The sequence below is a fragment of the Haliotis cracherodii genome, unplaced genomic scaffold (genome assembly GCF_022045235.1).
Source record: "Haliotis cracherodii isolate W230 unplaced genomic scaffold, xgHalCrac1.p SCAF_30, whole genome shotgun sequence".
Taxonomy (NCBI): Eukaryota; Metazoa; Mollusca; class Gastropoda; order Lepetellida; family Haliotidae; genus Haliotis; species Haliotis cracherodii.
Window position 1 is genome coordinate 923,601 of NW_027266287.1, and position 14,044 is coordinate 937,644.

A 14,044-nucleotide genomic window follows, 5' to 3' on the forward strand; every position below is an offset into this window, starting at 1 on the left:
ATGAACTACTGCCACAAGCGCGTTAAACCCAACGTACTCAATTGTAACGTCGGAGGGAGTCTCACGACGTAAACGTTTGCCGCCATCGAACAGGGCAGGTGCTGACAGATCATGGATCCAAACCTACAAACAGCAGATCCTGACAGCAAAGGGACACAACTCTGCATTATCACTAGCAATTGTTAATATAAAGTTCAGTTGGAACCTACAACCTCCAGCGTATCTCATGAATAAAAATTGAGTCAAGGTGATGATCAGACATTGGTTATTTATGATAAACAACATGTTATGATGCTAAAAAGTGGACCTTTTTTACATTTTTCATGCTTGACAACATATCAAACTGAAACAGGTTCTGTTAAGGAGACTGTGATCTGTAAAATGCAGGAGCGGTTGGGTAGCCTAGTGGTTAAAGCGTTGGTTCGTCACGCCGAAGACCCGGGTTCGATTCCCGACATGGGTACAATGTGTGAAGCCCATTTCTGGTGTCTCACGCTGCGATATTGCTGGAATATTGCTAAAGGCGGCGTAAAACCACTCACTCACTCACTAACTGTAAAATGCAGAGGTCATCGTCTAGGGATGAATATAAATCGGAGTCTTAAGTCCTAACTTCGACACCAACGAACCATTCGTTTGAACGCTTATCGACTTATCGAGCCCTTATCCAATTACATCATAATAAATAGGATCTCACTGATTTACGCGGATTTAGGACACGCTCCTGTACTCAAGGCTCACAATTAGCAAGGTCGCGGCCTTATCAGTTAACCAGTCGTCCTACTCATGTGTGAAATATTGCTCGGAATTTGTAAACAAATCTTCAAGACGTATTTTGAGCAGATAATCTGTGTTGCCCCAGGTCAAGTAGACCTATGAATGCACGGACTCATTGAGCTCATTGGATTCTCGCGTTTGTTGTTGGTCTCTAACGAGAGGGTTTAGAAACGATCTGAGGTGTTTGACATTGAAAGAGATTTGTAACATTTGAATGAGCTATATGCGTTGGTGATATATGATCTATTTATGTATACATGTATAATCTAATTAAATATTTTGTATTCAAATATATTTCTAATTATTATAAATCAACACAACATACACCTAGTATCAACGCTATTTGATTGGGATTCATAAACACATATAGTATATAAATATGTAAGTATAGATCGCACGATTAACTCTGCTTTTAATTTCGTTTCATTATGGACATGCATTTTGTCGGTATTATTTACAATATAACTTAATGCGGACCTCTTTAATCCGAACCTACGATTATATTTGTGAAGGCTTTCAAGCTTACAAAATGACACTCGTCATTTAGCATATTCGTTAATCTGGACGTATGTTAATCAGGACAATTTCAGTATGCACGTCACAGTTCGGATTAAGGGGGTTTCACATTACGCAATGTACATCTTACACATTGAAGTCATATCGTTGATTACTCCCAACTCTATCGCCAGCATCAGCAGCAAACGTATCAAGTATTCAATCAATATATCCCGGGGTTGATTTTTAACTGGAAATGCAATCAGAGAATCGTTATTTTCACAGCGTGCAGCACGTGTTGTACGTAATGTCGCCATCACAATTCTTCCCTTTGAAAGCATTTTATTGCATACCCAATAAATCCTTCAGTGTAGCAGGTCATTTGATTCTTTGACCCGATTCATCTGTACTTAAACGAAATATTGCTACTAACAGGAAACAACTTCTTCATTTTGTGCAAACAATAACAATTTTTGCAAATGATATTTACTTAAACGAAATACTTCGGTTACAAACTCGTTTTTATCTTCATTATGTGCATATCATATTTACATAGTATTACATGATTGATTGTTTATTTGTGAGATGAAACAAAATATGCTATTAATGTTGACTGATCGATATAAAACAACAAATACAACAAAAATCTCGAATTCCTCGGGACCATAGACTTGAATATATTAGCCTGTTGTGTTGATACAAATGCTGATGTATCGAGTGAGTGAAGTTCGATTTACCGAGGTTTCGTTTTGCAAAAACAGAAATATTTTTCGTCCGGATTAACACGTCGGGATACACTAATCAAGAATAAGTATCAATATCAACGAAATTATGTATAGACTGCCCCAACAGAAATTGCCCGGAAATAGGGTTTCCACTCTAAAGAGGGTCCGTGCATTCGAGGGTCTGCTGCATTGAGGCCTTGATATACTCATACATCTAGAAATGCTGTACGTTGTATTGACTCTTGTATGTTTAAATACTACATGGGCTATTGTCCTATCAGGTTGTGTCATAAATGACAAAATGGTTATTTAGTGCGTGAAGGTTTTTTTGTTTACTGATTGGGTTGAAACGATGGACAAAGTGTCCTAAAATAACAGAGGGTTAGAGTGTTTATCTTAACATGTCGGCTACGTCTAGTAAAGAGCGATTTTTCGAGGAAGGGGATGTTAACGATTCCGGGTCTCAGATCCTCCCAAGCAGCCTGTGATTAACAACCGTCCAGAATTGTCTGACAAACGCACTCGGCTTTCCCTTTCATTGCTCGTCTGCTCGTTCAAAATGTCGTCTGCTAGCGATCAGTTTGACTGGGCTCTGTTTGATTTCTGTGGCAGGGCTGGTTTTCGGGGCTGCAGAACAGGTAAGGCAGGAGAGACATATGCTGTAGATTTTCTTTCATCCATATATAGAAGTTTTTAAGGTGAAAACAGCTCGAGGTCAATTCCCGACCTCGTGTCCTGCACTAAACGCGACCGAGCGAAGCCGGTACCATGTGACATAGCGACGACCAATCAACAGGCCCGTAGCCTCCGCGGGTGGGATTTTGCTCTATAATACATTATGCTGCTTCAGGTGAAATAGCAGGCCAGGCAGGCACACTCAGTATACTCGAGCTGCGACAGGGACACACAGCGTGCAATCGGACAGAGCGTGAGTAGGGCTGAAGGAAAAAGAGCAGACGACAGAAATTCAAAATGTCGCAGATCACAGAGAAGAGAACTGTCATTACATCTTCTTCTTCATCATACGATGATGGTCCAGAGAGCTACACTAGATCCTATAAGTCTAACATCGGGCCACGATCTGGAGGAATCAACCGTACCTCTCTCTCTTCCGTCCTTTCCCCTAAGACGGGCTACAGTCGTTCTGTGGAGATGTCGTCTTCAGCGGGGCTCATTTCAAACCCAGGCGCCTATGGCACCATCTCTGCCACCGGGGTGGGTAGTGTCCGAACCACCCGGCAGAGAGAAAAGAAGGATATGCAAGATCTGAACGAAAGGTTTGCAAGTTACATTGAAAAGGTCCGTTTCTTGGAGGCCCAGAACAAAAAGTTGGGCAACGAGCTGGAAGCCCTGAGATCCAAGTGGGGGAAGGAAACCAATCAGATTAAGCTTATGTACGAAACAGAGTTGGATGAAGCTAGGAAACTTATTGATGACACCAACAAGGAGAAGTCCCGACTTGAGATCCGTGTCAGCAGCCTCCAGGACCAACTTGACAACCTCCAGCGACAGTAAGTACTCATGTTTTATTTGCTCTTCTTTTACAACCCAGCGAGTGCACACACACACACACACACTCACACACACATACTACAATTACCTATTGTAAACTCCACTCATTGACAAAGCCGGCTCGAACAAGCCCTCACCACAACGTGGTATAGTTGTAGAGACTTATAAAGCCACGCCCACTTTTCTGCATACGTTTAACAGCCCTGAATTCAACTGTAGCTGCACTTGCACAGGTATTTAATGAATTCTGATTACCAGGTGGTGATATTTATTATGATGATGTTATGAGGAAATAATGTGAAGTTATTTATAATTCTTTGATTGTTATATCACACATGTGTCTACCAAGCTGTTCCTTCAGCCTTCAGCCAGCTGTGAAATGTACAAATGTTGATATATACCAGGGAACAAAGAATGTCAATGGATGATGCACGTCATAGCTGTACCTTAGTAAATATGAAATGCATTCCTAGGTATGACGCATCCACATCGAGAACGCATTACCAATTCTCACATAATACATGCAATATTACAATGGTCCGGATGAATAATTAAAAAGCATATCTGGAAAAAGTAACGAAAGCAGCCATGTTCGCAACAGACATTTACAGATTAAGAAACTTCTCTTCAACAAAATTTGTCAAAATTAAATCAATTCTTAAATGCGTTAAATATTGTTCAGTGCTATTATGAACTATCACAGTCAGCCTTGTCTAACACTGTACCGGATCCCACCTGTTGCATACAACAGGCAGTACGTCTCTTCACTCTCCAGACTCTGCCCAGAACAAAATAGTATTAAGATAAGAGAAATTCCACTCATGCTCACACATGGGAATGCATAAACAGCGAACTACAAACGCATCCATGCATTTGATAGCATGCATATTAAGTATCGTCATGCATACTCGAGTCTTGATAACTTACATGACCACGTCTACACGGCTAGCGTTTCAAGCGAGAGTGTAACATTTATGATGTGCCTGGTAGAGAGCCTTAGGCAAGGTGTGTGTAACCTGGCTCATACGATAGCGTCTATCTAGGTCATATCGCTTCTTTATGTTCTGCTCAATATGTTCAAGTAACTCAATGTGTCTTTCACACGCCGACCATAGGCCCGGTGTGGCTGTATGCCCATACCTCTATGTGACCCATAGCCGCTCAACGATGCATTCACAGGTGTGTTTACGCGAACAATGGTCGCAGCAACATATGTAAATTTATGGGGAAGTACTTGTACCCATTCAGACGAGATTTGACAGGATTTAGCTTATCCCTGTATAAACATTCTGACACAGAGTGGAATATTTGCGTGTGAATAATAATAATAAGATGAATAAAGTTTTGATGGTTACGGGTATTGATTAATAACTTTTGATGGGTTATGACGACAGGTCATTACAGGAATTATTGAACTGATGGGGGAGTGAGAGAGGGCGTGTTGAGGGGTGGGGGTGTGTGTGTGGGTGGGGGTGTGTGTGTGTGTAGAATGTTACATCAATCGCTTTTATTTTTATTTCACTTCATCAATATCCTCCTACGATTTGTAGTTTTAACACCTGTTGCAAGTTGCCACTAATTTAGTTACCAAACTGACGTCATGAAAACTAGATTACAAAATATCATACTTATAAACAATAAATATGCAGCATTAATGGCATTATAGGTCAGTGACATCCGGGGCATTTGAGCTATTGAAAGTAATGTGATTTGCATGTCCAATCAGCAATATAACAACGTTTATAACAAAGACATGATCACGAGGTACGCAAATTTGCATGTGACATTGATTTTGCGCATTGCGTCTACAAGCCTCGCACAACACATTAGCATTTTGCAGGTAATCACTGTGTGCTTTGTGTAACCTGCTATTTAACCAGCGGTATTTCATTCTAAAGGTGGGGACGTTTTAAATTTAATTACAATGCTGGTTGTTGTTACAAAAGCAAAAACTCAACACTTGTTTGCTGGAAAGTTTGCGGAAGGCATAAAACTCTGTTGACAAAATAATACAACAAATATTAGCTGAAAGTTCATTGCCGAGCTTTTATGTTAAGGTAAATAGGCCCTTCTTGCAAATTCTTAAAATAGCGTTACCGGTTTCAGCTCCCATAACCTGTAGTGAGTCACGGCTACGCATCCATGTGTCGTATGTGACAGGGACATAGCGATGACCATGTTCTGGCAAACACTAAAATTGCCTCCAGACCCAAACCTGGATAGTGCTATTGTCATACATAAGGATTAATCGTTACTCCTATCGCAGACGGGGCCTTGGCTTAGGGTTGAGAAGGCACAGACCGGAGACTGTAATCTGTAACATGTGTAACAGTAGCTGGTTACATTGTAATCAAAATAGCATTATAACTGTAGGTGTAGGTGCGGATCTTTGCGTGCAGCCTTTATATGGTGGCGCAGTGACATTATATTCACTGCTGGGTTGTCATAGTGACGCAATGTTGTGTATCTGCATATATTGTAACTTCTTCAATATGTAAGACCTTTCTACATATCTGTTTCTCATCATGGACAAAGACTTATTCAACAGATCAAAATCCTAAAATATTCTTGACCTGTGTTTGTAATTGAATGGTGTCGTGGACATTAGAATTCTGAACGATTTTGAAGTTGAAGTTTCGATACCTTGAGATGGAACGGTGCCAAAGAGTATTGATCTGATCAAGGAGATGCAGATACATTGTGCTTGGTGCTCCCATGATGACTACAGAAAGATGTTGTGATCGAACTCTATCTTTTACAGTACTGTAGATAGGAGCATAAGAAACCGGATGGATAATGGATTTGTTATGTAATGATACCGATTAATGTTAATAATTTATGGGAGGTGGTTTCTTATTAACCACATATTTTAGTCAAATGCGGGAGAGTGATGTGGAGCAGAAACCCTGAGATGCACGTACTTCCTGATTGAACTAAGTGGCACACGTTCCTCCATCGCGGATGTGGAATTGAAATTCACCCAAACGTGTTTCTGATTTACAAATCTAATCAGGTTGTGGACGAATTTGTGTCAGTGTTGTAATTCAGAAATCTGGTAGCCCCATTAAGGGTGATTGGGTCAGATTTAGAAATGTCGACTGTTTGGAATTGAGGAATTAATTTGAGTAGGTCACCTCGGAGAGAAGGACTTTAATGGCGTCACGTTTCTCGTTGAGTGCTAAAGTTGTCGATGAAAATCTGAAAGGTTCTAGTTGGAGTTTTATTTGACGCTGAAGCTGATGATGTCCGTCCCGACCGTACCCGATAATGACTTTTTGCCTTAATGGATGTTTATTCTGAAGGGCATCATTTGAGTTCAATGACATTCATCCAGTTTGAACACCCAACCCCCGCAAACGTCAGTGCATCCAGCGAGATGGTTAATCACATCTTCTATCGAATCCAAATAGGTATTAGTGATTCTCCAAGGACTAGGATGTGTCCGTGGTTAGATGTACAACCGAACGCAATCGGCGAAAGGATGGTGAACGGAAGTAGACGATAGGATGCGGGAACAAAAGATACCTATGAGATTTAGAGAAAACTTTGGTATGCTTTTGGAATAAGGAAAGAGACACAATTACCTTTTATCCAGAAAATTATACGTCTCGAATTCCTTTGCTGTATAATCTGTTTGGTGGTCCGTTAAAATCGAACTCGCGAATTGGGTGGTTGCAGATTAAGGGAGAAATTTAGAAGACTGTGTATGTGATTATAGTGTTGTGAAGATCTACCATCTGGGTCTACAGCAGGTGTTGCATACCAGTAGATACACGTGGACATTGTTATTCCTGTGTTTGTGTGTTTGTTTACGTGTGTGTTTGTTTGCCTTTAAACTCCACACTCAGTATATCAGCTTATATAACGGTAGCCTGTAAATGGATTCTAGATTAGACAAAGGGGTGAGTGATATCTGTCAATGTTCCACGTTGTCAGGCAGACGCCTGGCCAGCCTGAACACCCGATCCATTCAGACGCTTCTTACGACATGTATGGTTTGATGGTGACAAGTTCTGATCCGGAATACCCACGAGGTGGTTTTTGCCTTGAACATTTATCTTATGTCTCACTACGATTATGAAGATCACATTTGATGTTGCAGTAAAGATAGATTTTATCCAGATTAATATAAAAAAGCAAGCAGTAAAACTGCCGTATGTGAAATATGGCCTGACACTGAGTCGATCGTCCTCAGCAGCCTAGAATCTTTCCTATTTGGAACCTCTGTCTACCTTGAAGGGATAACCCCATCTCTTGTAAGGCAGTGTATCCTTTCTCTCTATCAGCTGATGAGGCACGAGGGGGAGATTGTTCTTCAACGTAAAGGAATCAATTATTCGTGGGTATGAATTTCAGATTCTGGTTTCAGGATCCTCTGGTGTAAGTACCATCCCCATGTTTATGGGTTTCACCAAAGTGTCACAACTCTCTTGCCCGCGTTATGTTTTGGCTTCCCTACCACTTATACAAGTGAAACGGCGTTCAAAGCAGTGCTCAACCAAACTCACTCACTCACTCACTCCGTCGCTTGAACTTGAGCCTTGAGCAAACCACACACTATTGAGACAAGCACCAGCTACCAAGTGCGGCTCAAGTAGACATCTAGCGATAGGAAATCCCAATCAAAATGTAAAGAGTATTTTGTACTGATGACTCGGAACGTTGGCCCCCTGAGCCAATGGTCAACATTTGCGTCCGACAAATATATCTCTCACTTCTCGATTGACGACTATCACTACTTAAATGACTTCCTGATTCCAACAGATTGCCTTTCCACTAATGTCAGAGTCTCATATCATTTCATTAGATCGGTGTATTTTTATTCCTATCTGTATTGAACGTATCGATTGATCGATCAGGACAGAGTATGGTGTTGTGTCCACGTGAAACTGACCACGTCTATTGGTGACCACCAGTCCTCAGGCAATGTCCCTGTTTGTGGAAATTGCTGTCAGATGTTGGCAGTAACTGTATGCTGCTCTTGTTCGTGCAAATGAGTTATAGCTATTTGGCGTGATGACCCTTTCATTGGAACCTCGATAATGCATTGCTTTGTACGGGAGATTTCCGACATCACTGGCCAACGTGCAATGCTGGGGAGGTATAATAGGGTAGAAATAATGCAGTGCTGAAAGCTATCGGCTTACCAATAAATGCCCACCTTCGCCTCATCTACAGAGCACCTACTCCCTTTGAGGTTTCAGCACCGATAATGAAATGCCAGTTTACGTTAAGACCCTTGCAAATTTACTGCACATCAATTATGTGGTTAATGCACGTCAATGTGTACTGCATCAAAGTGATTTGTGATGCCGAATCCTGATCGGTATTGTTTCAACTCAAACGTCTCCCTGGGGAGGTGGTGGGGACATGTGGTTAAGCTTTTGCTCGTCACGCCGATGACTTCCCACATTGGTACTATGTCTGAAACCCATTTCTGGTTTCCTCCGCCGTGATATTAATGTAATATTGCTGAAATCGTCGTTAACCTTTACTTACTGTACGTACCTGCCGGAGCTACAAGCATCCCACAAACAGCTTCATCATTTCAGCAACCTTAAAGATAATCTAAACATTGACCTCTTCTGTCCGCTAACTGACATGTGGATAGTGACTCCAAATCCAAATACCATTGCAAGGCTGATGCTCTATACAACCAAACCTACTTTGTCACATACACATTTTAGTTCAGTCACTTGGCTTCGTGCCTGTCAATGTTATTTTTTTCCTTGTTCAGCAGAGAGGCTTTTGATCATGGCTTAATCCGAGGCCATTTCATCAGGCAAGATGGTGACTTTGATGCCATGACTTCATGAATAATGTTCCATAAGCTTCCAGCGCTGGCACCAGTCTTGCCAGATCTCGTTACATGCGTAGCAGCCATCGTTCCTGACATCACAGTTAAAACCTCTGATACCAGCGGATGTGAAAGGAGTGGCGTGAAACTGATAGCATTAAAACTAATGTTAGAGGTACACTTTGAAGATTACCTTTTCCATCGTGTGAATGATTCACGAAGATGCACTTAAATGTTTTTTGGAGATATGTTAACCAAACTTTTCCAGATAAATTGTGTATGGCATGGTCGTATTTCTGCCACAGTACCTCATCTGTAACAAAATATAGTTGTACAGTAAACTACGGTTATAACGAACTCAAAGTGACCACTAATTTTAGTTCGTAATAACCGTAGTTCGTTATAAGCGTATATACAGCATATATGCAAGAAATGGTCGGGACTAAAAAATAAGTTCATTATAAGCGTGTTCGTTATAACCGTAGTTAACTGTAGATAACAACGTGAAAATTTAGCAGGAATTAAAATAGGCTTTAGGGGTACTCATATTGTTTCTATGCCACCTGAATAGAAGCCAAACCTATTTTTTATAATTAAATAAAATAAATTATATGTTAATGAAAACATAACACCAGGTGTTCGCAAGAGGAAATAGTATGGACTTGTATTTCACATTTCACCTGTTCACCTTTTTGATCAACCCTTGAGTTTTGGCGCGGATGCCACACATGGTGTTTGTTAACATGGCTATTCACCGCAGAAAATAGAATTACGGTGTGAAAAACACAATGTGTTGGTCATAATGTTTCGTCTGAACCAGAATCAATAAGTTCTAAACGATAGTTTGTTCTCTCGAATCAATACTAAAGGTCATCAATGTCTGGTAAATTCAGTTTACACTGGAATCTGATACATCAGCACTTTAACAAGATTGCACTGTAACAGAGAAACCAAAGGCAGGACGAATGTCTGACATTTAAACATCCTGAAATAAGTAAAGTGTAGTTGGTTTGGAAATGTCAAGGTCACAGGGCATGTTGGGAAATTATCTGCTGGTTTGGATCAAACCAAATGCTAACACTGGGTTTTTTAATAAAGATGTGCCTAATTTGGTATCCCATTTCTCTGAATAACAGGGGTAGTATTAAATCATACAAGGGGAAGACAAACGTCTGGACACAACGTTATGATATGAGGCAGAAATTCTGCCGTTGGTGTCCAGTGTGGCTCGTTAATGACGTTATCTCATCCAATGTGCATCTTGTATGTGGCGTATTTTAGGATGATGGCATTGTTATATTTCGTGCATTGTGACCGGTGTCACCGGTGGGGCGGGATATGCTCACCTTTTCGCGAACACCTATCATCACTATTTGATAGTGATTCATAAACTCATGCTCATGATATAGTCAGAATAGTACAGTCGACTCTGTTTGGGGCAGATATATTTATATGAATATGGAAATGCTTTTGTCGCTGTTATTGCACTGTTATGACCAGTAAGGCTAGTTCTGCGTTAACATGTTAACAACTTGATCACAGCGGAACAACAAGTGAGTGGGTGAGTACGCCCCTTTTAGCAATATTCCAGCAATATCACGGCGGGGTACACCAGAAATCGGCTTCACACATCGGCGTGACGAGCGAACGCTTTTACCACTAGGCTACCCTACCGACCCCGGAACATCAGAAATAGGCTTCGCACTTAATATGACCACTAAATTTGAATTCTGTATCTTGTTCATGCTCCTCCTCTTATCATATAGGATCACGATATGGCTGAAATATTGCCGATGTGACGTTAAACTCACTCACTCACTCTCTGACTTCACGACCGCATGAGTCAAGGCGTTAACTACGTGCCTACCCGCTGCCAAAATTATGACTGTAAAGAACCCCTCCGCTCACTGATACACTTTTAAATAAATATTTCTAGCATGATTACTCAATTACCCTCGGTTCTCAGTCGTTCAACAGAAACATGTCAGCACTTGAACCAATTTAACCTGCTTCAACCCAGGCACGAACATATTGTCTTTTCCTCCATGTTGACATTATGGTGAAGCACGGGTCACATGACCTGGGTGGAATGAGGTCATCTGACCTAGACTGACAACCATGGCTCGTGCGAAACGCCGTCTGTGGCAACTTGGCTATGCAGACAAACCAGGATTTGAGTAATCGCTTTCTGAGATGCTGGGGTGATCGCGATGAAGTGGACATGCTGTGAAGCTTGATGAGTGTGATTGCTGGGACAACTCTGCCATCAGACTCACGGCAATCGGTGGTTGATGTGCAACTGCTTTGATATCGGACACATGTGATCATGCAAAATACATGACCAGGCGTCTTTTCAGAGACGAATTACCAGACTAGTATAATATGTTTAACAAACAGGAGCACACATGGGTATAACAATACTGGAAATTATGCGTTCTCGGGGGTATGTTTTCGATATGATGGCGAATATGACTAGTGTTTTATATTTTGAGATACTGAGATATAATATACTACTCAAAAGATGTTAAGGAACACCCAGTTCTTTCAAATTGAAAAAGTTAATCTGTCATGGCAATACAGATTAACTATAGCAATATGAAAGAATCGGGTGTTTCTTAACTTCTTTTGAGTAGTATATATGGGTTATCGGGCATGGGTTAGGCAAGGCTTTAGTGTAGTGTCAGTCATGACCCGTGAAAGAAGGGACATTTGTTGTAACAGAAGCATACGTCTCAAACAGCACTTTCTCCTTGCACACATTCCACTACATGTTGCTCATCGGTGTTTTATGTCAAACTGGGATATCGACAAGACGCATAGATCTAATATATACTTGTTATCAGCACGATCTGACCAAGCCAAACACGGTCCTGTCATTAACATGTCAAGCCGCATTGTGTTGGTCATACAGATTCCGGGCGTCATAGTGAACCAGTAACGCCGGTAATACAACATAATTAAGTTGTGATTCTATGTAGGAGTGTTTATATCAACCAAAAATAATCCACACGTAAATGCCAACTCCACTCCTTACAATAACCGAGACTGATAATGATAGTTTACGTGAACGCGCTTGAGATGACGTCATGCGGGGCAGCCAGGACGCTCGCTTGCAGGGAGGTGTGGGTGAGTGAGTTGGGTTTAATGCCGTTCTACTCGTATTCCAGTTATATCACGGCGTGTCAGCTTAATGTAGGTGGAAAGCTCTAATAAGTGCATGCCTCAGACGTTTACCACTTTGATGAAACGGTTATGGTACTTGCAAACCTTGAAACATAATCAGGGCAAACCGGTATTCCAACCTACGACCATAGGTTACTGTTGTCCGCAAGGGAAACAATTTGCACAGCGAATGAAGGAGGCTTCGACGAATGGGCCACCACACAGGAGATTCGAATTCAATTCCACAAAGAGTTTCATGTTTGAAAACAACCATGGCGTTCTGCAACAGTTTCAGGAAATCCAACGCGCTGCCGCAAAAGACTGAAGAACAAAATATCACGTTGCTGTCTCGACCGGTGCTCATGCGTTCAGTCACTGGTTTGTTTAGTCCAGATTCGATAAATTACAGGCAAACGTCATATAGTTGGAAAAGTACTGACAGTGGCGTTAAAACATCCAGTCACTCATTGTTAACTGATATTACTTTATGAATATTACAATTTGCATATTTCATTCAAGAACAGGAGGTACGTTTTAATTATATACACGACTGTTTAGGTTCAGCGGGTTAACACGCCACCCGTCATTGGGTCTCCTATAAGTTCAGTCTTGTTCTGCCTTTCCGGATGCTTGGGAATGTGTACGGGTCGGGCCTCGAGGTGGAGGGTCAAGGTGTTATACAGTTTACGCTCTCTCGCTCCCTTGAGAAATTTGCCGGAAATTTGGTGTCGCTTTTCATAATGAACCAATAGCGGCTTCTCCAATTGTCAGGTATTGGAGTAATATCCTGTCGCTTATTTTGATTAAGTCTGTTCTATGGCTGCCATTCCCTAGTCCCAATTAATTATCGTCTAATTTAACAGTTCGTGGATTGTAATTGAAATGTGATCGTAAACTGACACGGGTTGAAATACATGTAATTTCTAGCACAACAAAAGCCAATTACATCGCATTGCAGACCCTTTTGCACATTTTGCTGAATAAGCTTTAATCACTATTCACTAAGACTTTGGTCGGGTGAGACTGTCCCGGCGCAGCTCAATATCTATTTTATATATTTAACTGAGTGTGGGTGTCATGGTGTCGCAGAAAGACCATTCTAATTCACCGAGACATGTACAAGGAACTGTTTTTGAAGTATTATTGAATATGCATTGTTCCCGAAGAGCGTGAAGACCATGTCTGGCGAGACCTTTCAAGTGCTGCTAAAATGTTTAAATATTCATCATAATGAGGGGCTTCAGGTTTGTTGCCGATGACAACTCGTAAACTTACAGAAGAAATCGTTTCCTTACGTGTTACAGTAAAAGAACTCATCCTATAGCCGGCCCATAACACTTTACAAGCAGAGCTTTGCCTTGTTCTGGATATTTATGACGAACCTTATATAAACTGCGCGCAAAAGAAAATATACATTAATATTTGATTGTGGCTCTAAATGAAACAAACAAGAAATGGTTATTCGATGGTGATGTATTTGATGTGGGGATCATAGTTGTGTTTGGGATCTAAAGTTTGAAGTGTTTCAGTAACTGTTTTCAGCCTTGGAACGTTTTGACAACGTTGTAATTTTGAA

The 14,044-nt window shown here is 41.1% G+C and overlaps 1 protein-coding gene across 3 annotated transcripts in view; it reads left to right on the plus strand.

Moving 5' to 3' along the window:
* The first annotated feature begins 2,837 nt into the window (after nucleotides 1–2,837).
* Nucleotides 2,838–14,044, plus strand: part of LOC139477047 (70 kDa neurofilament protein-like) — a 44,271-nt gene continuing 33,064 nt past the window's right edge. For all 3 annotated transcript variants that reach the window (XM_071259609.1, XM_071259608.1, XM_071259610.1), the window contains exon 1: nucleotides 2,838–3,508. In XM_071259609.1, the coding sequence (XP_071115710.1) occupies nucleotides 2,970–3,508 (539 nt within the window). In that variant the 5' untranslated portion in view covers nucleotides 2,838–2,969. The remainder of the gene's footprint in view (nucleotides 3,509–14,044) is intronic.